Source organism: Sipha flava, unplaced genomic scaffold (genome assembly GCF_003268045.1).
Source record: "Sipha flava isolate LNK unplaced genomic scaffold, YSA_version1 179_pilon_pilon, whole genome shotgun sequence".
Classification (NCBI taxonomy): domain Eukaryota; kingdom Metazoa; phylum Arthropoda; class Insecta; order Hemiptera; family Aphididae; genus Sipha; species Sipha flava.
The window spans coordinates 2,000,058-2,027,645 of NW_020272149.1; the positions used below are offsets into that span (position 1 = coordinate 2,000,058).

General features: G+C 28.2%; 1 protein-coding gene across 1 annotated transcript; it reads left to right on the forward strand.

The window, feature by feature from the left end:
• The first annotated feature begins 7,372 nt into the window (after positions 1-7,372).
• Positions 7,373-9,112, forward strand: LOC112680705. The gene is made up of 2 exons (XM_025550886.1): positions 7,373-7,667; positions 7,794-9,112. Exons 1-2 carry the CDS (start codon positions 7,373-7,375, stop codon positions 9,110-9,112), a joined length of 1,614 nt encoding a protein of 537 aa, XP_025406671.1.
• The last annotated feature ends 18,476 nt before the right edge of the window (positions 9,113-27,588 follow it).

Consider the following 27,588-nt stretch of genomic DNA (forward strand, 5'->3'; position numbering starts at 1 on the left):
TTTTTTTCCCAAAAATCGATCGACGTTATGGACGCCACGAGAGGGATCCAAGGGGGTGCCCTTGTTCCCCTGGATTTTTGAAAAAAAAAATTAAATTCAGAATGTAGGATGGAGGCTATCATTATCATTATCTGATTTTCTAGTAGCCTACATTAATTTGTTGCCATAACAAAAGAAATAATAATTTTGAACTGCCATACAATTTAAAAAGCAATTTTAAAAATATTCTTAAGTATTTAACCTAAATAATTTAATCATTATTTTGATATCGGCTAACTATATACTATAGTCCATAAAAAATAAAATTAAACTGATTTTTACGAAAGATAAATATAAAACTGAGTGTTCCGGATTATTTCGGTAAAAATTTTATATTTTGGGTATGCCTTTATAATGTAAAGTCTTTTTAGAATTTTAAGAAAAAGACTCTTGCTTAAAATTCATACACCGGTACAGTGTAGTAAATGACTAGACTTGAAAGCAGGCTTTCTGCAGAGTCGTATAAATAACATGTCAACGATAAACCGTGTCAATACGAATATAATATTTTTGTTGTGAGTCAATTTTTGTTTACATAAAAGAATAAAAAATGTTCATATTCAAATCATTAGTTAGAAAAACTAGTGAACCTCCTCCGATATTTACCATAAAATCTTTAATAATTTCCAAAAAAGTTTTATCTCGCTTGTAATAATTTTTGGGCTTACAGTTTTGAAAATAAAAATATGTTTCTTTACGTATAATATTATGTGTACATAAAAGTGAAAATTATGACGTAAAATAATATTACAAGCCCAGAAAATGATAAATAAATTTAGATAAAAAATTTTATGTAAAATATTCGAATAAGCTTTAATAGTAGTGTAATATACTTTTAAATTTGTTAATATTTTGCAGCCGTTATGTGTACACTCGTAATAAATTTTTTATTAATTGAATGCTGTGAAAATAATATAATGAGAATATTTGTTTTAATATACTATGCTATGTGTAATCATTTTTGGATTATTATTCACGTACTTCAAGAATAAAAAAATAAATTAAAAAATCAAATATTGCTTCAGTACACGCGACTTTGACATTTGGATGTGTATTTATGGATGTCATTCTACATGGAGAGAACATTGGTCGTTGTAATACTACTAGTTTAATGACTATCGATGGTGTTAACAATAATTTAACATCTACTTGTACAACACACACACAGGCACACTTGGATTTGAAATGTTAATATGATTGAGTTTAAAATGAAAAATGGAACAGACACAACGTGGTGATGTGCACTCGGCCATATAATACTTATTATTAGCAGACTGATGTTTTATCATTTCACTTTATCACAACGATGTAATGACGCCTTCTGTTTCTTCTCGTGTCGAGAAATATTGATGGTATACTTTCTAATAAATATTCCAATCCCCAATAATCTTATAACGCGTAATGAAATATTGAACGCAACGAATTGTATTATTTCGGACCATCCGGAGAGGATAGGTGCACGCAGTATACACTTAATTTTATCACGTCAAAGGGAAAATCAGACGAAAATGATTTTACGTGTGAAAAATGAAAAACTCGAGGTATTATATCCTTAGCACTCTCGAGTCGTTGTGGTGACGACGTGAACTTCATCCTTCCTCTCCGTCCACTCCCACCCCTTCACAAGTCGTAATTCCCTATTTTCAGTGCACAGCAATCTGCTGTTCGCTTAAACGTGAGTATGAACCCCTAATACTAAACAATCATTAGTCGGGTCGGCAACGAACAGTTTTAATGCATCTAGTTCAACATCCGTATACGGTGTGTTTTGCCCCGAGATCATTGCGATCTGGTCGGATAAAAATAAGTGCAGTAGCAGAGTAGTTCAAGCGGTTAAATTGCGTGGCTAGAGAACAATGTGCAAAGTTCGGAATATTATTCCGAATAACGATCTCCGATTATGATGTGGTAACTGGTGAGATACGAACACAATAATGGTGTGACCGAAATAAAAACAATAATGTTGAACAACCAAAGAGAATTCGATAATACCTACGTTATATATAAACCTGCACGGTTATTTTTTTTTGATACTTTAACCTTAATCCGTTACTTTTATCTCACCCTTACAACCATTAGGGATTATTAAACTTAACAAGTGTCGGTTTTATATTTAATTGTTCGATATTCGGAACGGGCTGTTCAGAATTAAGTATTTGTTTCATTTCAATCAGTTAACTGTAATGTACACGCATTTTGAAGGGGCATTACATTTTATAATCTTATCGTAAAACGTGAACCAGAATAGGTATAATATATAAGATTATTTTTCTTATTTTTAGCGTTCTTTTCAAATGAATAACAAAAAAAAAAAATAATTTTTAAGAGTTTAAGAATTTATAATGATAGGATTAAGTGATTATTTAAAACAAGAAATAAAAAAATAAAGTAATTTTTTGAAATGTTTAGAAACATAATTTTACTATACATGAAATTATTTCCATTTATAATATTAAAATTAAATTGTAGTTATTGTTTTTTAATGATTGCAAAAAATTATATATAAAAAAAAAAAAAAAAACTGAAAAATAAATATACAGTTTTTCGGTTTTCATCACAACTCAAAAACTGATAAACGTAGAAAATGTTTACTGAATACTTAAATAATTGCTCACTATATATTTTCAAGCTATTTGTAAATATTTTAAAATATATTTTTTTGTAAAATGTTAATACATTTATTTTTAGGTCTATTTGTCTTAAAAATATTATAAAAATTTCTCATATAAATATATATATTTTACTGAAAAATAAAAAATGTTTAACTTAATTAAAAAAAAAAAGAATAAAAAAAAATTCCTAAAAACCATACATTTTTTTTACTCAATTTTAGAAAGTTGGAGAATAGATATAACATAAAATGTTAAAAAACCAACAAATAAAAAAAAAAAAAATTGAAAAAAGTCATATAAACGTTAAAAAATGAAATGTTAACGAAATTTAGTATTGTAATTTGTAATATTGTATTTGGTTGTTTCACATATTAATCGAAATAAGTCGAAACATTCACATTATGGATATTTATTTTAGTGATTTTGGGACATTCTATAATTTTCAAAATATTTGTATAAAATTGCTGATGGTTCAATCAGTTATAGTTTGATAACACTGGGGATATAATATAATTTACTTACGTATCTAGATAATTTTCTTTTTAACGTTAAAAGTTTCTATCAGTTAATTAAGAAACTAGATTCCAGTATCATATTAACTATCTTTAAAAATATGAACTGATTCATCCGATATTTTTCACTCAAAATCGTTTTTTTCAAAAGCAATGAATGGTTACAAGTTTAAAAGACCAGTAATATCATTCACTCGACCATGGAGTCTCATACATATTTTTTTTGGACATACTTTTAGATTTCTTACTATTTGTTATACTTTACAAGTACAAAACTAATTCAATACAGTCCCTATAACGTGTAAATTGTTTTTTAATTTTTTTTTTCTTCAACACATAAAATATTTAAGTGAAATAATATTTAGTTTAGTCTTTATTTGGTATCTTAAATAAAAAAAAAAAAATAATAATAATAACAATTAACAGAAATTTGTATGATCAATAGATACACGCAAAAAACCAATGATTGATTTACAACGTTTTGTATACAAACATAAAGAATTAAAAACAGTTATCAACGGTTTATTTAATTTAATATTAAGATTTTGGTATTCAAATGTTTGCACTATAAAGTTAATAATATAAGTAATAGTGTCAAAAACAAGTTCAGAAGATGATGACGAAATCGATGTCAACTAGCAGTATTTTGATAACATTCACATACATCACAGTCACTGTATATACAGCTAAGTATGTGTGTATGTGTACATTTCGTAATACTATAATATTGATGTTTTGTTAGTTGGACTGGAGCAGGTGGTCTTAGTTGGCCCGTAATAGTTTAATGATCATCGGTAGACCATAAATATAATTGAACCACATTTAATAGCACCCAAAAACGCGTTTCCCACACCAAAAGAGGGTCATCAATTATAAAACCACGCGTTTAATATGTACACGAATATTTGTTTGAAATATATATTTGTAGGCATGAGTAGTTGTAATAACAATTGTTTATTCAATTTTACATAATAATAATAATAGTGTTCAGGACGATTCACTATCAGATGACATCTCCGTTAGATTAACATCGACAAGGAAGTCCGGTAATAATACTAATATTTTTATTGGAAACAAGTAAAAAGTGGATTTGGAATGGAAATTTATTTTTTAAGTGTATACTCGTGGTCCGTAAATAAAATATTATTGAATTACACGTTTGTTATTTTTAACAATATCGTGTTTCATCGACATTTTTCGCATTTACACTAATCTGTCTCGTTTGGTGAAATGTCCACCACCGGAGAAAAAATAAAATATAAATATAGGAACAAAAAAAGAAATTTATATTAAGTAAAACATTTTATACGTAGTAACGATTGTATTTCTTCGAATTGTCAATGATTCACGATCGCTGCAGTTTTATTCCGTAGGAATTCCAATGTGAGAAGTTTGATTTACCTTTAGAACGCTGTAATTTACTAGCATAATGTTGTATTCGATCAAGTCTCATGTGAAAATGTCCATGTTTACAGGTGTACCGTGTTTCGATGTAGTAAGCGCATTTTTTATTCAATTTTATAGTGTCGAAAGTATGTCCAAAAAAAATAAAATGTTAATGCAAAAAAAAACACATATCAGTTATATATAGTAATAATATTGCATTACCCACTCAAAAGTTGGTCCGGGTTTATCGCTAGTATTATACTGATACATCTTATTGATATCACGCGTGTATTTGAATTCCATCCCGAATGTAAATCATTCTTATGTAAATTATTTGTAAACGTTTTTATCGCTTGCTACTATGCCGAGTTATAACTGTGCGCCAAAATATTTGCCGTTATCGATTATGGTGTACGTGATACTTTTTCACCGGCGGCGCAAGTTTGACAGATAAAAGCATCCTGTTTTTACTTTCTTCTAAAACATTATACAATATTATATAATACACAACACTCCCGTTAATAACGCGCGCGTGCAAGTGACAAGTTGTAAAAAATTACTCGTAACGAGTTTTAATGTTTGAAATCGAATTCCAATATTTTAATTCAATATATATATATGATAAATAATAATAATAATAATGCAAACCAAAATGCCTCCTTATTTTATATGATATTCGAAAAATTTTCTCAGAGACGTTTTATTGTAAAAGTAACAGATTATTTCTCGGTAACGTAGGCGTAAACTAATGTTAGTTTTTTCCTTACATCACAGTAATGTATTACGTATTTTATATTGATTTTATTAACAGAATCTCTAAAAAAGTTCACTTTAAATATTTTGCTACGGTACACCTACATAAATTCATAGGCCTGCGCTTAAGTATAATTTGTAGACATAATTACTAACTTATTTTACTTTCACATGGTTAGTAGACGGGTTAAAGTAATTTCTGAGAATTTTTTCAATCTGTTTCAAGCATAAGGTCTACAATATTAAATATAATATTCTACGAACCAAGAATTCATAGTGTGATCAGATTATCTGGATATAAGGATTTAATTAATATTTAATATTCACTTTTTAGGGAAACTGGCTATTCACATTTTGTGTTATATTTTTTATTTTATTCACATACCCTCATTTACATTCACATTTAAATATATTTTTTTTTGATTTTTTAGGATTATTTTTAATTTTTTCTAAAATATTTACGATTATACATCTTTTAAAATTACAATCAAATATATAAACTTGAAAATTATATTTAATTCACATTAATATCTTAGAATAATTTTTTTTCATTAACGTTAAAAGTTACCATCTATATTTCTTATAATATATATCGCTTAAAGCTTAGCTAGATAATGGGATTTATTAATTAAATAATATTTTAAATATTCTTTCAACAATAAAACTACATATATGGTGCTTAATTTAAATCAAAGACAGAAATAAAAAATTAAAGCAATGTGGATCACTATACTATTTATACATAATAATATATATAATTCTACTATAATATTTATTTATACATTAAATTTATTTAGTTTTTGATAATATAGAATAAATATACAAAATATTATTATTCTTAACTTGATACAAATCGTAAATATATCATAAAAATACAATATAATCTATAAGTTATTAATATATCGAAGCTAATAAACTCTAAACTTTTATGTTGATTTAGTATAATAATACATAGATTATATTGATAAAAGTCTGTTACTTAATTTATGAATCTAATCAAATTATATCATGGTAATGTTTCATAAAATATTGACAAAAAAAAAAAAAAAAAATGAGCTTAACACAGAGCAAAATCTTTAAATCCATATTGTCGTCGCTTGAAAAGTTAATGATTAAAATACAACTTATACTTAAACTGATTCTAGTGACGTAAGATGAATTTTAAGAAATAATTATAAGCGACTGTGGTTATAGTCGGAGATATTGAAGTGTGGTTTAAACATTAATAGACGTAAAACGAATTGTTTGAATTCACAATCGCTAATATTTCTATGAACATAGTATGTAACCATATTAAATTTAATTAATAATACAAAGTTTTGTTTAAGCTAAGTTCTGTAATTCGTGTAAAATATTTAGGTATAACTCAGGCATTAGCATTAAATAGTTGGAATTTCAGTTACCAACTACTATACTACGTCGAGCATAAACATGACCTGATATAAATTTGTAGTAAAACCTTTATTAATTTATGTGATCAACTATGAACATTATTAATACATATTTGCCCAAAATATTATCAATAAATATATACTATAGAGTGAATACATTAAAGAAATATGGTTTTATTAATAAATTTGTCGAAAATAATAGCATTAATTAGCATTGTCGAGAATTACCATGCAAAATTCAACTGACACAAATTTATTTGTATAGTATATAAAAATACTTTTATTCTTAACCCGCGATAACTCGCACAGTTAGAAATAATCTAACATTCAACTTATTTTTAAAATAACAATAATCGATTAAATGATTAATAGTTCTCCTTCCATCAATGCTTTATCTATATCACTATAGGACTAATAATATCATAACGGAAGATAAGATAATATTATTTGACAATTATTTTCAGTTTAAAGTTGACGGTAAGCAAATTGTTAGTAGTAATCTAACGCGCGAGTGATCCCGACACCCGAGTTGTTAGTAATAATCTAACACGCGAGTGTTTACGCGATGATTTTTGTATGTGTGTAAAATTCAAATTAACATTTTCAAACAAATATCATTATTTTGAGTGTCGAGTGTCATTTTATGATATTGTTTTCTTTGTAATTGTTTACTGTAATAATGAACAACGATAAAAATACAAATAAAGTAATAGAATGGTTGCAAGAAGATGAAGATACAAACATCAGTGACCTGAACTCAGAAACGGATACAGAATCTGAGCATTCAAATCATGACACAGAATCAGAACAGTCAGGTAATAGTGATTCTGATAATACACATACCCCGGCTTCAAATAATTTTCTGAATACCCCTTGTTATGTTGGAAAAGATGGTACAAAATGGCTAATCCATAAGCCCCAAACTACAAAAACTGCTCGTCAAAATATAATTACAAAATTACCGGGAGTGAAAGGTGCAGCTAAAAATTCAAAAACAATTTTAGACTGTTGGAAAATATTTTTTCCTGATAATATAATTATTTATATTGTCGAATGTACAAATCAACAACTAAATTTAATTCGTTCTAATTATACACGAGGTGAAAGAGACTGTCCACCAACAAATTTTGAAGAAATTTTAGCATTTTTTGGGTTATTATATTTGGCTGGTGTAAAGAAGGCTCAGCATTTGAACACCGATGAATTATGGTCTACCGACGGTACAGCTCCTGAATTTTTCTCGGCAACTATGTCTAAAAGACGTTTTCATACTCTCGTACAAGCAATTCGTTTTGACGATCGTAATAGTAGATTAGAGCGAAAAAAGACTGACAACCTAGCGCCAATCAGATATATTTTTGACCAGTTTTTAAAATCATGCATAGAAAGTTACACAATAAGTGAATACGCTACTATCGATGAAATGTTAGAAGCATTTCGTGGGAGGTGTAAATTTAGGCAATATATAGCCAACAAACCCGCCAAATATGGCATCAAAATATATGCTCTTGTTGATGCTAGAACATTTTATACTTCCAACATGGAAATATATGCTGGAAAACAGCCCACAGGTCCATTTCAAAAAGATAATAGTGCAGCTTGTGTAGTGAAACGTCTAATAGAACCAATTGATAAATCCGGACGAAATATTACAATGGATAATTATTTTACATCTGTACCTCTCGCCAACGAATTATATGCAAACCACCGGCTTACTATTGTAGGAACATTAAGGAAAAACAAAAGAGAGATTCCACCAGAGTTTACTAATATAAAAACACGTCCATTACAAAGTACAATGTTTGCGTATGGACAACATACAAAAAGTCTTCTTTGCTCGTATGTTCCTAAAAAAAATAAAAATGTTTTAATGTTATCAACAATGCATTGTGATGATTATATTGACCCAGATTCGGGTGATTTGAAAAAGCCAGAAGTAATAACTTTCTATAATTTGACCAAAGGTGGAGTTGATGTAGTAGATCGACTAAAAAGTGAATATTCAGTAACAAGAATAAGTAACCGTTGGCCATTCACAATTTTTTGTAGTCTGTTGAATATTGGAGTAATAAATTCACAAATAATTTATAAAACGAATACGAATGATATATTTACTAGAAGACAATTTCTTACAGACTTATGCAAAATATTAACAAAACCCCATTTGTTAAAACGTGCAACAATACCTAGTCTTGGATTATCAATTCGACAGAAAATACAAAATATTACAGGATTTCAAGCACCACCAAAGGAAAATACTCCTCAAGGAAAGCCACGATGTAAATACTGTCCAATACGTAAAAATAGATTCACACAGCATCAATGTAGCCTTTGCTCCAAACCAATTTGCAAGGAACATACTGCATCAACTAACCTAATTTGCCTCATTTGTAATAATCCTCAAGATTCAGACGATTAATATTATTTCAATTTTTTGCAAGTATACATAAATTTAAGGTTTTAATTTATCAGTACTTTTTTTTTTCAAATTAAATATAAAAATGTAATATGTTTTTTTAATGTATTTCAATAACAGCTTTATAACACCTAAAATGGTAAAATTAAAGTGGCACAAGTATCTCATATGTATTGTCTTTTGTAAATAATGCAATAAATATAAATTGTATAAAAAGGAATTTGTGTTTTGATGAAATTAAATAAACTAATTGATTGTTAGAAAAAATCTAACATGCGAGCAATTGCGTAAAAGACAACGCGCGAGTGATGCTGGGTTAACCACTATAACATGATTGCGTGTATTTTACCTTATTCTGTGAAAAAATATGATTTTGCTCCAAGAATATAAAAACATAAATTTAGAAATTGTTATTTTAATAATTTTGAATAAAAACTCAATACAATTGGTAATTTGATAAATACAATTTAAATATTACATTTTTGTCGTACAAAATTGTGGTTTCATTACTTTCAAACATTATTATTTAGATATCATTTAGTTGTAAATTTGTCCGAGTTTATATCATAAATTTAATATTGTCTTTTTGTACTTTTCGGGTTTTATTTTTTTATTTTTTAATATCCTTGATTTTTTAAACAAATCTAAATGTTGATGTTTAACAAGATATAATTGATAATATATAAATAGAAAGATAACAAATGTAAAATTGTGAGTTATAATATCAGTGAAATGATTTTGGTCCATTGGTTGTTCTAGTTTATTTGAAGATTAACTAATGAAATTTTGTGAAAAATAGGGGAAAAATCTGGATTGGTGCATTTATAATTTAAAGTTATCAAATATATAATCGGAATAATTAGAATTAATAAGAGACATTTAAATTAAAATATGAAAAGGCAGAGCCAACTAAGTTTTCAGGTAGACATTTTAGAATAAAATAAAATTATTACCATAGATTTATCTTTGACTATGAAATGTTTTTTTTTAATTTGTTGCTCTAGTTTTGGATTATTTAAACTAATCTTGGACTAAATTAAAGGCCATGCTTTTATTACATATAAATCCTTTTTTTATAACATTTTGTGAATTCTTTTTAAAATCGAATCGAAAATAAGAACTAATCGATGATATTAATAATTTATGCCAGTAAACTATAAACATCATTTTTAATCATATGTCACACATTTACAAAAACTTCAGTAGAATCTGACGTCAAAAACAGTATATATCGTAATTTATCGGTTTTGTAAAAAAGTGTTTACATTTTGATTCGGAAATTCGAGAACCTATATTTTCTCTACTAAAAATATTTTCCAAAATTATATAATGATTATAAGTTCATTCAGCAAACTAAAAACTTACGTTACATTGTCAACATATATAGTTGATTGACAGTTTTAGTTCGAGCTCCGATCTCGAACACAAAAAAAAGTTTTTAATTAATTATTCCCTATGCTTATGACTATATACGAATACATATGGCTTACCTTTTTTCGGTTTTAATTATATTTTGAATAGAATATTTTACAAAACTTATTATTTGTACGAAGCACATCGAGTTCTAAATAAATATCTTCCACAAAAATATCAAAACGCATCACAACGACCAATAGTCAACTGTCGCCGAATCGAATATAAAATCCGACCATCCCAGTATGGCATACTGATATTTATAAGTAAGAAATATTCACAATAAAGTATCGTCTCACGATTACTCGAGTGTTTGTATACAGTGCCGCAACTACAATTTTATGCCGAGGTACAAAAACATTTTAGAAGCCTTTCATCGTCACTTAATTAGCATAAATATAAATTTACCTTAGGAATATAGAAAATTATATTAAAAAATACATTCAATTACCTCATATTTCTGGTTCTAAAGATTGTACAACGCTGCATTTGAAATCATGAGGAATTGTATATATATACAAATATATGTGTATTATGAAATTGTATGTTTATATGAAATTTGGGGAATCCGAGGCCCCCAATAAAAATATTTTAAGGTCCATCAGGTGGTGCCTTGAACCATCTGCGCCTGCGGTAATTGCAGCACTGTCTATATACTTACGTTTTATTAAATACCTGTTTATGAAATAGCTTAAGAAGACGTGATACACAAAAGTATTAAGCGGGTTAAACGCCTCCATAGATCGAATACGATAAGATCAGTACAGGTGTCCACATATGCGAGACGTGTTTAATTATTAAATGTGTTATAATTATTTGAATACGATTTTTTTGGAAAAATACCATATTGGCATTGGAAAAAACCATTCAGTGCATGTTTATAGAAGAAAATATTTTAATTTTTTTTTTTTTTTTTTATTAGTGAGGAACATAATCTATGATGCAGTGTTTTATTTCTCGATATTTTTTAAAAACAAAAACCTTATGATCTTAGAATTTTTTTCATATAAATATCTCTGAATCCATTTTTATTAGCGAAAAAACAAGATCGTTATATCAAAGATCTCTTTAAAAAAAAAAAAAATATAAATTTGAGTCTCAACTTAGAATTGACACTGAAACTGAACGGTTTTGTCTTATACAAAACATTTTTTACGCTTAAGTTACCGGTGTATTACGTCTTCTCAATACAGGATATCGATCTTTAACATTTTATTTGTCTCACTTCTATACATATCGAAAATATGTAGAATTTGTTAAATAAAAACATGACAAATGTTTATTTTGTTTATTCACAGGTATTTTTTTATAGTAAGCTGAAAAATTGATAAAAGGACAACACACCTATAGAACGCAATCATGTTATAGAAATATTTATCGATTTATCATCATTATTGTTACAGCCTAATAAGGTAAACAAGAACATAACTGTAGATGTAATCGTTGATATTTTGAAAACTACAAATCGAGATCCAGAATAACGTCTGTTGTATTATATTGTTCGGACATGATATGCGAAATAATACTATCGAATTATGATAATTTTCTTTCGTTGCATTTGGACTTTTATGTAAAATTGTGTCTCCGATAGATAATATATTAATATTTAAGTTTGGTACCGTTCCAACAGAGTGCAAAAAAAAAAAATGTGTACTGTTCAAATAGTAATAAATATAATTTTCATGGGATATTTAAATATTGGAAAACTAATAAAATGAAAATTTTCTGGGATAATAATTATAACGAAACATTTTGGTATTTTGTATGTTGGTGTATTTTACATTTATACATCTACATTAAAAATGTAATCATGACTCGAATACAGATCTTGATTATAACTTTTTTTTTTTTAACTTAGGTACATTTTATTTCAATTTTACATTTTTAATCATTGATTATTTTTTTAACGAGATAAAATAATCTAACACTAATGTTATGTTTGTACTTTAACGGAACGAGCAGAACTCAGCGTGTGACCACATACACATTTTTTTATCATTCAACCTCTTTATTTGAAACAAAAATTTAGAATATATACCAGATTATAGGTTCGCTTGGCTTGACCAACGTGGTGCGTTGTTTATTATAAAATTAAGTTACTAAATAATATTATGGTATATATTTATTATTGCTGTCAAGGACTTACAAACGTTTCTATTACTGATCGACATACACCGAAAGAACAAACATTTCTCGTATATGGAAACGCAAACACAAAAAAAATCAATATTTAGATTAATGTCAGTGTGTATAATATTATAATTATGAATGACTGATTTTGTCCAAAAGTCCTCGGGGAATATTTGGTATGGATTTTTTTTTCAACACGGTGGAATAAAAAAAACACATAGAATTTATCTTTGAATCGTAGATTAACATTAAAGTTAAGGATACACAGGGGATCAACCACAATGTTTTAGTAGTACCGTGGGAGTTGTAAAATGCAAACTAAATACTTCAATAGAGTTTTTTCTGGAGAAAAAAAAATGCAATCCAGACGTGCTCATTGCAATTTCGTAAGATTTTTATCGAATGCTGTAATTACAAACGAGACATGATCACAAGCGCATGTAGTTTTTCAAAATACACACTCGCATGGATAATAAAATACGTAAAAACAGTAGACTTTTTTCCCTCGAAATCCAGTGTACATACAAAACTGTTGTATATACATATATTCTTACATAATATTGTTGTTTGATTAAAATATTTAATAAACATATATTAACTATATACAATCTTATTTTTTTAAATTAATTATCACGAACTAGGAATTTAGTTGTAATAGAGTATTTTTATTGTATTTAATTTTTATATTAAAACCTTTTTCAACATTTTAGTTTTATTCATTTGCTAAAACCATTAACTATTTCTTAAATCAATACGCTATGAATACAATCTCAAAACATTTCAATAAAATATTTTTTCGTGTACAAATATGATAATTGAAGCAATCAAGTAATCAACCATGCCAAAAATCCATTGAAAAATGTAAGCACAAAAATGAGAATATCAATATTCCGGATGCAACTATTACATGAAAAATTTTATACCAAGCCTTAAAATAATTGTCATGTATTATTCAAAAAACAAATATATTTTTATGAAAAACATCAATAATCAACACACATTTGAGTTCTAAAACAATCGAAAGAATTTTGATTTACCCACGTATAAATGTATTACTAAAAGTATTTTTTTTTTCACGTGGAGTTATTTGCGTGATAAATTTTTACTAACAATTTAAAGGTCAGAAAATCATAAAAAAAAAAAAAATTTACATTTATAAACTTGATAAAAATATCCATTAGCTATTAATTATCTAGTTGATATATAGTATCATAATTGGCTCGTAATATTTAGTGAATGAAATGAACTAATCGGATTTAAATGTTGTAGTAATTTAATTTCTAGACATAATTTTAACTTCTTAAGAGCCGTTAACAGTCCTGTCTTATGTTTTTTACATTCTTATTATCTCAGACATTGTTAATTGTTACGTGACAGCAAACAACTAATATTGAGTACTGATAGTTAGACCAAGTAATTATGTTTAAACGACTATAGTTTTCATTAGACGTTTCTTTAATATGAGTTTACTATGAGTTTTCTTTAATGAAGCTTTAAAATAGATTACTTGTATTTAAAAATAATGACAGTGGTTTCTCACTTAAGTACGCATAGTTCTAACAAGAATGTAGAAATTCTTCTATAATTATACTAACTATCGCGTAATGAATATGGCAGTACAAACAGTAGAGATGGACAGTGTATACGTACACAAGGCATATTAAATTAATTTTTCTTAACTTATACTGCATTACATTTCCGCTTTGAAATGTTGAATTTTACTAAATTAAACGGTTTAAATTATCAAATAAAATGTAAACGATATAATATACCTTAGAATAGATATTATTTATTTCTTATTATTTATATAGTGCTACGTCTAAAATATTTGAGTAAAATTTTAATTCATAATTGTATACGATTTTCAAATTACGTGTTGGATTTATATTGATATATTTACAGTAGAAGCTGTGTGCTTGAACGATTTTTTTGTTTAAAAATGTTTTGGTAAAAATTAGTATACAACTTCATAAACATTTGAAATTAATTCTTTACTGTGAATACTGTTTCAACTAATTAGGAATCTGAATAATGCAATAAAAAAAAAACAAATTGATAACATTAGTTACGACGTGGGCGAAAAATTTTAGATTCGTAATTCTTAATTAAAAAAAATATTTACTATGTTATTATTTGAGTGTTTCATGGATTGTGAGTCCGTTTTACAAACGTTGAAAATACACTGTAAAAGCGATATTACCCTCCAGTAGTATTCAGACGTAAACGGTGGCTAGGATAATAGAAATAAGGCAGATAGAGGGATAGATAGAGAGAGATACATAGAGAGATAAAAAGAGAGAAAGGGACAGAGAGACAGGCAGACACATATAGAGTGGATGTGCAACCAAGTGATGGGGGTAGGGGAGGAGAAGAAGTGTTTGTGAATTATATAATTTGTTTCCATAAACCTTTTTCGGGGATTGTGGGTTTTAAGCGGCTTAACGAGACGGCCCGATTTAGGACTTTGCGGTGTGCATCCACATAGTTCCAATTTCCGACTGTTCACCGACGTTGTTCTACGCACGTCCTGTTCGAAAACCGTGGTGCCACTGGATTATTTGTAGAGGTCACTATTGTGTGGCATCGTAACAAGCAGCGTATCTTAATAAAATACGAATATCAGAAGAGAAATATGCTTCCGCAGAACCGCAGCTATCCACTGAACGATAAAGACGACGAAATTCAAAGGGACGCAGGAAACGGTGCTCGAGGACGAATGGTTATTTATTTTACTTATGTACCTCTTTTCCCGCCTCTAACTACGCTAAACTAAGATTTATGGCTTCTCAATTCTATCTGCCTTTTGTCCGGATGGCTTTTTTCGATGTTTTATTTTACTCGCCGTCACCAAGGATAAAAGCGCAAAAAAACATCGCGTTCATTATTATTATAAACACAATCGAAAGTATTAGCGTGAGTAACTTACGTACTTTTTATCATCGTGCAATGACAGACAGGTCACTGGATAAGTAGTGAGCTAGCGTTGTGTTTTTTCTTTCTAAAAAATTATTTAATAACTCGATTTTTATACAAATAACTGACGACATCAGTTGTGTAATATATCTAACGATAAAATGTACAACGAATAATCATTTTTTTTATCTAGTTAGTGTATGTGAATTTACAGATTTGTCAAATAATTTTACTAACATAACATGATAAAATATTTATTCTCCGTACATTACGGTTTTATTTTATTTTCTTATTCATGTACAATGGTTGATTGGTATCAGTAAATCATTAATAGCAATAGATTGCCCGTATACGATTTTACTGGTATATTGTTCAACAATAATTATTATCATCTATGCATGATTATAACGAAGTAATATATCGTAAAATATTATTTTACTGATTTCAATATATTTAAATAAACAAAAAAAGGCTTGTATACATTTAAAAAACTGAAATATAAAATTGTAACTGTTAGACCAATTCATATGCTATTAAGTTACCGAATAGGTCCCTTGAAGGTGAAAAAACTACAAAATTTTAAATAAATTGAATATAGAAATTCTTGTACATCAGTACATGAAAAAATGGAATAGTAACAAATTTTGAGATCAAAATATCCGTCAAGGACCTAATGATTATTGGTGATTGACATACGAATTAAAATATTTAGAGAATTTTGTTTGAATAATATTGAAAAATTTTCATGATGTAAACAATAAATATCTTAATATTATTTAGTTGAATCGATAAATATAATGATTATCTATCACGAATAAATGTTAAGAATTTATATAATAATGTATAATAATGAATATCTTAACAATGTTATGCTGAACTGCGAAATCAATTATTGTAAGTTTATTAAAATTAAATTTAATAGCAAATTTAAAAACAATAATTAATATTTGTTATTTGGTTTATAACATTAGACTAATTAATTAATTATAATATAAAATGCTTATTGAAATATTATAACACGACGGTTTTAAACATTTCAGACACCCAAGGTTCAAGCCTCACCCTCCCCCGGTTAATTTTTCGTATAATAATACTGGATTTATACTTTATTTAGGAGGCTTGGCAATAATTTGTGAAGCCTAAGCCCTCAAAGTCCACCTAGTTATGCCAATATATCAGAATCAATCTATTACGTTAATATTATTGCATGCAACAAAACGTCTTGTTGTTCGGCCAGGAATAAAATATTAAGTCGTTTGTCCACTAAGTGACACTGATTTTAATACATTTCTAAATATCCGAAAATATTAGCAGTATACATATTATAATGCTACAATACAGACTCTGCTCCAAATAAAAACTAATATCGAAAAAATTAAAGGGAATATTTTATCTACGCCACCAATTCTATTTACAATGTTGATTTTTTTAAACATCGTATTCCATGATAAGTGAGGTAAGTGCGGTAAAACCAATTATAATTTTATATGCGATTGGATAGCCAGGGTAGTCTAAGACGTGAACGATTACTCGCGTATGAGATTTAAAGATGAAAACAAAATGTTTTCCGAAGAACCAGTATAGTACGCAATTGTTGTCAAAGAACTAGTGAAATAATGGACACTACGACAAAGGTTGTAGTCAAGCTGAGGTGGACGTTAGGGTTTAGATCCCCCCCCCCCCCGAAATGTTTTCTTAAACAAAATTGAATGATATTAAATTCCTAATAAACTTGAAATTTTAAAATTTGCCAGTCAAAACACGTATTTAAACTCTAGCCATGACCGTTTGATTTTTAGGCCATGCGAATAAAATAACTTGAACACACATCCGAAATGACCAGATTTAACATTTTCTACAAGTGTTTGTAAAAAGCGATTTTCAAGTGCGTTTACGCGCGTGGTCTATAAATAATGAAATCGAATAATCTAACTGTTTCATGCCATCTCATAAGATAATACGGAAGCATTTTTGATTTTAAATCTCAAGTTTGATCCATTTCAGTCATATTATTACTAATTAGAATGAAAAAATAAAGGCGGTTTGTCATTTTCGGACATATGCTAACGGTTCAACAGCGATGGTAATGAAAATATTGTATGGGTTTGACGTGAAACTTTTTCGAACACAATTGACGCACCTACGGTAACACTGCACAACTGCGGATGGAAAGAGTTTTTTAATTTTTTTTTCATTCGTTTTTCAAATAGGTTCGCTAACGTGAATTTTGTTTAGGATATTTTTTATTTTATTTTTCATTTGAATTTGAATGCTTATTTTTTCCACCATTGCCGCGTTATCATATAACACGTCGTTGCACGTGCACATGCTGCGATTAACTTCACCATGGTAATACATAGCCGCACGATAGCAACAATTACGGATACGGAAAATATCAGATACAGCCGGGTGTTTACCCCACACATGCACTCATTACAATGCATGATACAAATACGTGCACGTGTTAGGTGTTTACTGCCCATCGAGTCGTACGTTTTGTCTCGCCGTAAGTCCTCTGTTACGAGTCGCAGCGACTGTGCATGTTTTTAAGCGTTTTACGAAATCAATTTTTCGTACCGTAACTTCGGTGTCATGTTACAAGATTCACACGGTATGTATATATGTTACCGGAAAATATGACATTCAATCAGTGTTGATAATGACTATTCAATAATGATAATGCCTGTTTAGTAAGGAATTAACCTCAATAACTAGTCATCGATGACATTCCTAATAAAAGAAGCCATTGATGATAACATTAAAAATTAATTTGAAAATCGAATAATATATTTTAATACTTATTAGCTAATTAGAATAAATCATAATCTTAATCTTTATTGTTCCATGGTAAACTACAATGACACTTAGAAATAATAATCTAGTACTCGTAGTTGCACGACAAGCACATCTTTTGGTCTTACACTGTGTTGTACAGTGATATCTCGTACAATTTTGAAATCCAGAAATACTGTTAAAGGCAGTTGCATAACGGAAAATTATTTTCCCACGAATTTTATTTAAATCCATTTTTAAATACAATATTATTACACATTGTTATTCACTATTTGAATGCACAAACAGTACTGTCCAGTTACTCGCGGGATATGTACATATATAACGATACCAGCTTATAGTACGACAATTTTTCATTTGTCAATTTTATTCTAAGTTATAAACAATAAAAATGATAAAATAAAACCTGGTTTACTATATATATATATATATATATATATTATAGATACTTATGTTCCATAATCAGATCGATCACCGATAAAGCGGTGTTGACATTTGTGTGTTCATCTAACTATGCGGATTTATGACATTGTCTAATATAATACGGAAATGTGGAAATGTTGATAAGACTACGAAATATCCAACATTGCCTAACCTTTCTAGTCATTGTGAACAATGACAGGATATACCGACAATTCCAGAATTCTCATCTTTTCCTGTAATATATATACCGCGTAGTACCACCTCGGTTCGGCCGATCTGAAACGATTATTTTTATACGAGAAACGACACAACGTTTGTATTCAAAATCCGCGTGAGTATTTACGAGTGTGACGATCGTAGTTGACTCCCTCGTTTTTGTAGTACGATACGTGGCTATAACATCTAGCCGATAGATCGCAGAACTAATCCCTCGTAACGTGTCGGACGTGCCAAATCAAAATATATTTTTCTTACGGATTAGCTGATGTACGTACCTGTAAATCAAAAACAAAAAATACAAATCAGTTAAAGAATCTTCACGGGACAAGCTCGATTTTAATTTTGTGCCAAAAATGTAATATGAACTACAGCGTGTAACAGTGAACAAAATAATAACAATTATAATAATTTCGATCGCAAACAATAGAACAACAGCGGACTGCAACGCTGAGCAGAAATACGTACGCGTACCCAATTCAGTGGTTTTCGGTTAACTTTTACAATAGTCCATCGTTCAATAAAAATACTTGCACACAATACGTTTCTTACCAACGACGAATACATTAAACTATTATCACGTTCGACGCAGTTCCAGGTAAAGGAGAGATAAATAGCAGTGATCGCAAAGCACGTGGTTCCATCTGAACATTAATTTTAATTTGGTAAAAATTTGCTTGCAATGAAACGGACATATTGCCTACAATAATTCCATAATAACATACCGAACAACTACAGGGGGTCATTTTTCCTGAGAATTTTAAAAATGAAAGCATTACATGTTGTCAAAATTTTTCTGTTCCGTAAGGAAGGGGGAGGATTGAAATAATCGCTGTTGAATATTTAAAACAAAAATAACATGGAACAATACTAAAAATGTTGGCTGTTAAAAAAAATACTTCCTGAATGGCGCCTAGTCATGGATGTAGTGATTTTGCATAAACAGTACGCCGTATTGTTCTACGATTCATTGAATACTTCATATTATACCGGTACATATATATTTTCGTCATCTAAATCTTTGAATGTGAAATTATATATTATTTTGTAGTTAAAAAATGTATAAAATAAGTATATTTTTTTAATACGTTTGGAGTATTTAAACAATTTATTTAAAATATTGATTACATTATATTTTTAGATATGAGTGTTGAATCCAAGAATTGGAATTAATACTGTATTTCTTAATTTTATTTTTTACCATTATTAAATTTAACAGGCCACTGTTTAAAGCGCTTAAATTTATTAAAATTACCAAAAGACATCACAAAATCACATACGCAAAATACTTTAAGTAAAATCTTTTCATTATATTCTGTATGATTTTTTCAGACACTTTACTATTTTTATTTATTATATTTAACTTTATCTCCATAATTTGTAAATTCAGCATATTAATCATTATATTATTTTATTTAAATAAAAAACTATTATAATTGATTATACAAATTAAATGTTAAGATCTCGTTAACAAGATTATATAAATAACTATTTTTTATCACTGAATTTAATTCGTAATAAATAAACCATTATATATATTGTTGTAAATCTTAAGAAATCGTACTGTAGCGTAAAAAAAAAAAAAAAAAACAATCATTGAAGACAAGAAGTATTGTACATACTTAATATATTTTATTTGAAGGAATTAAAATTGATGTATATTATGTGTTTAAGAAATTGTAATTCAAAATGAAAATTGCAAATCTCAGAAATAAAATATAGACTAAATGTGATTTTCATAATATAACATAAGACAAAAATGTAAAGTTTAATCAAGATAGAACGTGTTATTTGTGGAATGTGTTCAAGAAATCAAACAATATTTGTAATATATTATTACATAATATAGCATAATATACGAACATTTGCAAAAAATACAATATTCCTAATATGTATGTAATTAATAACTGTCAAATTGCTAATTACTGTTTGTTTAGGGTAATGGTATATCAAACACAAGGACATAACATTAACACGTACGCATAACGATGGTGAAAAAATATTTGTTTAGAAGAGTCATATTTGATTCACGCGAATATTAAACGAAGAAACAATGATTTAGATCCGTAATTCGGTATTCAATAAATTATATAAACCTGAAAATCGTAGAGATTACAAAGAAATATGGCACTTGATTTTTGATGTTTAAAATTTATAAAATTGATAAAATATTCATCCGTTACACGTACTTTCTTTATTTGTACATCGATTTAATATATTTATACGGTAAACTAATAAAAGCTTCGTACCCCACAGTATTTAGCTGAACGTGTAAATCGTGTGTTTAAAATAAATCAAACATTTTCTGGAAGGAATTTTTTCAGAAAAATTTTGAGTTTTAAGAAAAATTATTCCAAAACGTATTATTGAGTTAAAATTTCTACGGAAATAGTATTTTTTCTCAACCCACAGTTTTCAGACGAAATAAAATTCCATTCACTATCACCTTCCTAGATGACATGACGCACACCATTTAATTTTAATTAAAAAATGAGTTTTTTTTTTTTTTTTAAGTATAACAGACTTATGTTGATTTGTCAAAAAGCAGGTTTATTACAAGTATTAAGATCAATATTTTAACAACAATGGGTGATGACGTATTAAAGGAAATAAAAATACAAAAAAACTTCCGTTTCTACGCAAGTATGAAAGTTAAAATCGTACTTCATTCCAATACTTGTTTACAGAACTGATATTTCTGTGTTATGAAACCAATGAGATTATTTTTTCTTAAACAGCAAGTGGTGATCTCTTGTTTATTTTTTTCTTAACGTTATTTTGTTTTTATTTTTATTTTATATTAAAATAACATAGTTTACGAGTGATAAATAGTAACATAAATTCTCGAAAATACCTGTATAACACACGTTGTCATATTGAATAAATGAAAGGATACTAAAATACTGACCAGAATAAGAGCTAAGTGTTGAATCAGAATTGTTAAATCGAAGGGGAGGAAAAATGGTGGCTTATATTATAGCGTTCGGTTGTGAATAGCATCATAAAACTGGATTTTTTTTTTTTTTTTATTGAAAATAATGTGACAGAAATAAAAGGAGAGAGAAAGAAAGATTTAATGGAGCTACGAGAATGAAACGGAGATAGAAAAATATGTTTCATATCGTTTCATGTATATACATACGTGTGTTGTAATAGTTTTCCTCCGGGATTAAGGCCAAATACGTGGTCAGATTCAAGAATATAATATAATATGTTCGAGCGCATTCGATCGAAATGTGATTTTTAAATCAGAATTTCATAAAATAGTTCCACCTCATTACATAAGTACAACAATCCCGTAGGCAATGATGATTATTTGTAAATATCAGTTTGAATTAGTGATCTTAATATTTAAATTTAGAAATTGAATAAATCCAAAAGTTATAATTTTATTTAAACGATTCCGTTTCCTCGTAAAAATAATTTATGTTGTCCGTATTTTTAATCAATAGATTATGTTGGAAAATTATTTAAGTTTAAAGTGTATTGTGTAACAATCATGAATATACTAAGTATAGTCATCATTAAGTATTTAACCGGACTTTTGACTTGTTAATAATTAAATATTTACAATATTAATAATATTATACAACATAGAATTATAATTGAATAATAAGCATTTTAAAATATGTATATCACACTAGTTAAAATTAACAACGGCGATTTTAATGGTTTTTAGTATCTTATTAATAATAGTAATGGGATACTCATAAAATTATTTTATTTTTTAAATTGAATAGCATATTTTGGGTAACAATAGCATTTAATAATATACGACATTAAAGTTTATTTTCGCCTAATCTGTTTCTGATTGGATAAGAATGTTGCCCAGCAAACAACAATAGAAATAATTTCTTTGTAACAAAACGATACATGTCCAAAAATGATAAATTATAGAAAATGACTTAAAGCCTATTTTGAACACTATAAGCTCAATCACATTATATGGTGTTGTATAATTAATATTTCTCTAAAAAACTAACACTTCTAATGCGTATACAAATGTGATGAAATCGCGTTAATTGAATTCGATTGAATTTGCGCCTCAAAATTTACCAATATATTTTTATATTTAGGTTTGAAAAAAAAGGTGAATACCTTTTTTCAAGCGTTTGCTTAGTTATTATTAATGTTTGGCACGCAACGTTGTTCATTAATTTAATTCGATTATTGTTGACTGTCGATGAAAATTTCCCTCGGAATAAATTGAGTACCAACCACCATATAAACAAATTATGTTAAAAGTATATTTAAAACCAACCACAACGAACTATATGTGCTTAGAAACCAACACTTACATTATTATGTTTTTTGTACTTTCAACATTTCACTAAAATACATCGAAAAATCGACAATGTTACTGGGTTGTAGTTCAATAATAATTAATTTTTAATGATATGATAATAGATTATCTTTGTCTGTTGCATTTTCAAACTCTGGAAAAATATATTTGTTTATATTTTTACATATACATAGGCTACTACAGCGGGGCGGTGAAATGTGTTAAAGAAAATATATTGGATTATAATCGAATTTTAAGTATGTATACTTAGTATTCAGGAAGAATTTTGCCGTTCGTTTAATTAGAATACTGTTTGCATATTAATTTGTTTTAACAGTGAAAAAAAAAGTGGTTGAATGTGTTATAGAATTTAACTCGTTTACTTGCATAACGTATATATAAGCTTAAATATAAAACTTTTCTTCGTGGTACATATTTTTTTTTAACTTATGGTAACTACCATGATCACAACTAAATAATGATTTATGATTTATCTCCAATATTTTGGATATTTTGCAAAAAGTTACCGGGAAAAAAGTATGAAAAATTTATAAAAACTATACCCTAACAAATTAAAACAAATAATATATCGTTTTAATATATCGTATCTCAAATCCCGTTATAGTGAGGTTTTTACACTACACATAATAATACCATGAATTATAGCTTTTGTAATAAATGTGTTTCGTAAACTTAAGATGTTCGAGCTTATACTTAATTTTTCGTGTACAAAAACCACGGGTTAATACAAAAAAAAAAAAAATACACGCTTTTAAAATTTGTCTGTTATGTTTTATAATATTAATCATGAACACATCAGTTTTATATAAGGGATGATTTTAATGAAAACAAAAAAAAGAAAATAACAAATATTTTTTGACTATTCAATATAACGATACATTTACAAAATTAATTCTTGCATGATCATTTATATTTGCATGTTTTGCAAAAACAAAAAATATTAATAATTAATATGTATATTTACTCTTATACATAAGTTGTGTAAAGTAGTATTCTATAATTAAACAAAAAAAATAATTAATTAAAAAAATAACTAACTAAATAAATAAATAAAAGCTAATTAAATAATTATAAAACACAAGACATTATTATCTCTGTTGGTTGAAAATTATTTTAATTGTATAATAAAACAGTATTATATGCGCGTTACATGGTTTTATTAATTATTTTGGTTCGCGGAAACCGGATTTTATAATAATAATGAAAACGGTTAATAAACAATATGTTCCAACCGCTAATTACGGAAAGAAAAGAGAAAAGTATTGCGTTTCGCCACTTAAAAAACAAACATTCATTAAAACAACTGCTATCGGATTACACTACTCGTTTTTAACACGATTTTTTGGTTTACGTACAAACGGCCGGAGGAGATGATCTCAAAGCGGGATGTACGGAAATATGCACACCGCGGTCGGACACAGGTCCGGTAACAATAAGATCACTTGTGCGATGTTTTTCGCGAAAAGATCGTCGGACCGAATGTACTGTGAATGTGTTTGAATGGTCTGATAGTTAACATTCCGTAAAAACCGATCAATTAAGTACGGCCGCGCGATATTGCACAATAACTAGTGCTGGACTTGGAAAAACTAAAGAAAAGGGACTGTTTAGCTTAAAAAAAATTAACGTCCCCAAAACTTGTTAAACGTTATAATTATAATATAATAACAGCAGGGGGACTAGTGTCCACTAACATTTCAAAAAATTAGTTGGGGTACTCCGTCCCCCTGCGTCACCTCCTCAAGACGAGTACTGATAATAACTATATACCGTTAATCAACGTGACCCGACTCGCCACCAACATCATCCGCTTTCCACGGACGAGAACAGCAGTAGCTGTTGAATTTCCAAGCCGCAGTGGAAACGCATGTATGAATGGGCACAACTAACCCATCCACGGGGAAATAAATTTCACCAAGCGCTATTCGGATGCATCCAGACTTGGGGTGAAACTAGGGGTTGGAAGACGAGGATTCATACCAAGGCGTAAAATTTTAAAGGTTGTAACTTTTGTAATTATTAACAACTAATTTGATATTTTTTAACTTTTTTAAATACTGTTATTAGGTTGAAACTCAATAAGTATGATTGTATATTAATAATTAGAAAAAAATTCTTGAGAAGAGTATTTGATTATTGGTCCAAAATAGGGCATAATATTTAACATTTTCCCCGGATGTAAAAATTCCTAGTTCCACCTCTGGTCCAGACGTTGTGTGGTAATTTTCCGGTACGCCGGTACCTAGCCGATACGCGATTGCCCGATAACCTGATTCGGCTAATGCTCGCTCGGACGACACCCGGTTTCAGATGGTTAATTTTTAACAGGAATATATAATTATTTACATTTCATAACAAATCTTTAATCTTAAATTTTAATGGTTTTTCTATACCTAGTACGGAACAGTCGGCAGAATTGAGAATTTTTAACAAAAATTTTTTTTTTTTTCTGACGATAATTTTAATATCGACGAAATGGAAATAAACCGACAGTGCATACCTATCGAATTTGATAGAGGTAAAAATATAAATAAATAATCAAGCCGAACAGAAATACCACTCTACGAACTAAAATCCCAATACCGATTATTTATTTGATTATATTCAATTCCAAATTTATAAATATTTAACTATTTAATATTTTCTAATCGATAAGGGTATTTAATAAAGTATATATATATATACACATCATATATTCCATAATAAGTAATATTGCTTTATTATTATTATACTTAATTACTCATTCGATTAAAATGTCTCATATGTTGGCATTAAAATCGCATCTGAATTATTTTTAATATTATTAATTTGTTATGAGCTCCGAAATTCATACCTCGTTATCACATTCCGTGAACACTAACCCAAAGCCGTTCAGCTGCTCACCGTCGATGGTAAACGATTATAATTATTTATCCGGTACTAAATCGGCCAGTGGATGACCAATAGAAACATTATCATTTAATCATGGTCTTGGTGGTTCAAATTTCCATAGTAAAACCGAGTATAGTTTTTTAACTTTCAACGTTCTGGAGGAATTGAATTCAATTTTTACGGAATCACTGAATTACAAACGTTTAGTCGAACGGTGTGTTAAAAACGCAAATTAGTTATAGACAGTGGTAGGAATTATTTTTGGGAAATGTAGAGGAAATTATATCGATAAAATAAGTCTCCCACATCATCAATAAATTGGTATGCATTTAATAAAAAAAAAATAATTTCAACTTTGAATGTGTATTGCAATCATTTTTAATTATAAATATAGTCAAGAAAGATGTTATGGTTCATTTAAATATATAAAAGCTTAGGATAAATGATAAGTGGTATCTAGTAACAGTACTCATGAATGAACATTTATATTTGTTATTTATTTTTGCATGAATTTAATTTAGGTAGCATTTGTTTCGATCACTTCATAAATTTACACAGAAAAAAAAAAGAACAATGAGAGGATGTAGCACACTCCAATGTGTACGTCGCTATGTATAAAACAATTTTGTGTACTTTGCTAAAATATTTTTACAAGTATAGAACGAAACGCTGTAGTATATTTAAATTTTTACGTGACAGTTATTTTTAAAAAAGTAAACACACACACGCAAACATACACACATTTTAACCTGCGTTCTAGTGTTCGAACAAAGAATACAATTCAACGAAAGTTACGCATAATCCTCTGTACAAAGTAACCGGCTTAATCTGGAACGTGAATATCTCACAAGTGTTACTTCAGCATCGGGTCGTATTTTTTAATATTAAAAGTACTGTAATTGGATTTATTTATCAAGTATATAGTTCTCGACTGTTAGACTACCTTACATACACACATCGCATGCTGTCATATTTATGTGAACTGGCGATTGTTGTTGGAACCTCAAAGATAAATATTTTATTGTTTGAACATAACGCTTTTGATGACTAACTTTTTATATAACCTATACAATTCGTACAACTGTTTTAATAAAACAAACGTGTTCGTTTTCACAAAAGAAAACGCATATTATTTTGAGCACGTCTGGTGAACAAGAATCCGAAACGCTGATATTGATTCAATTTCTTAGTCTTTGAAATACGTGATACGGCGTATGATTAGGTGCTGTAAAATTATTAAACTTTGAACAATAACAGCCGTATGATAATATCTATTAAAATATTCATGTGTTCAGATATAAAGTGAGCATTGCTGTTCTTTACCTGATCTGTTTACTTCTGTGATTTATAAATCAACAGAAATATATGTTTTTATATAACAAAGTCAAACAAATGGCATGTGATTATTTAAAATATA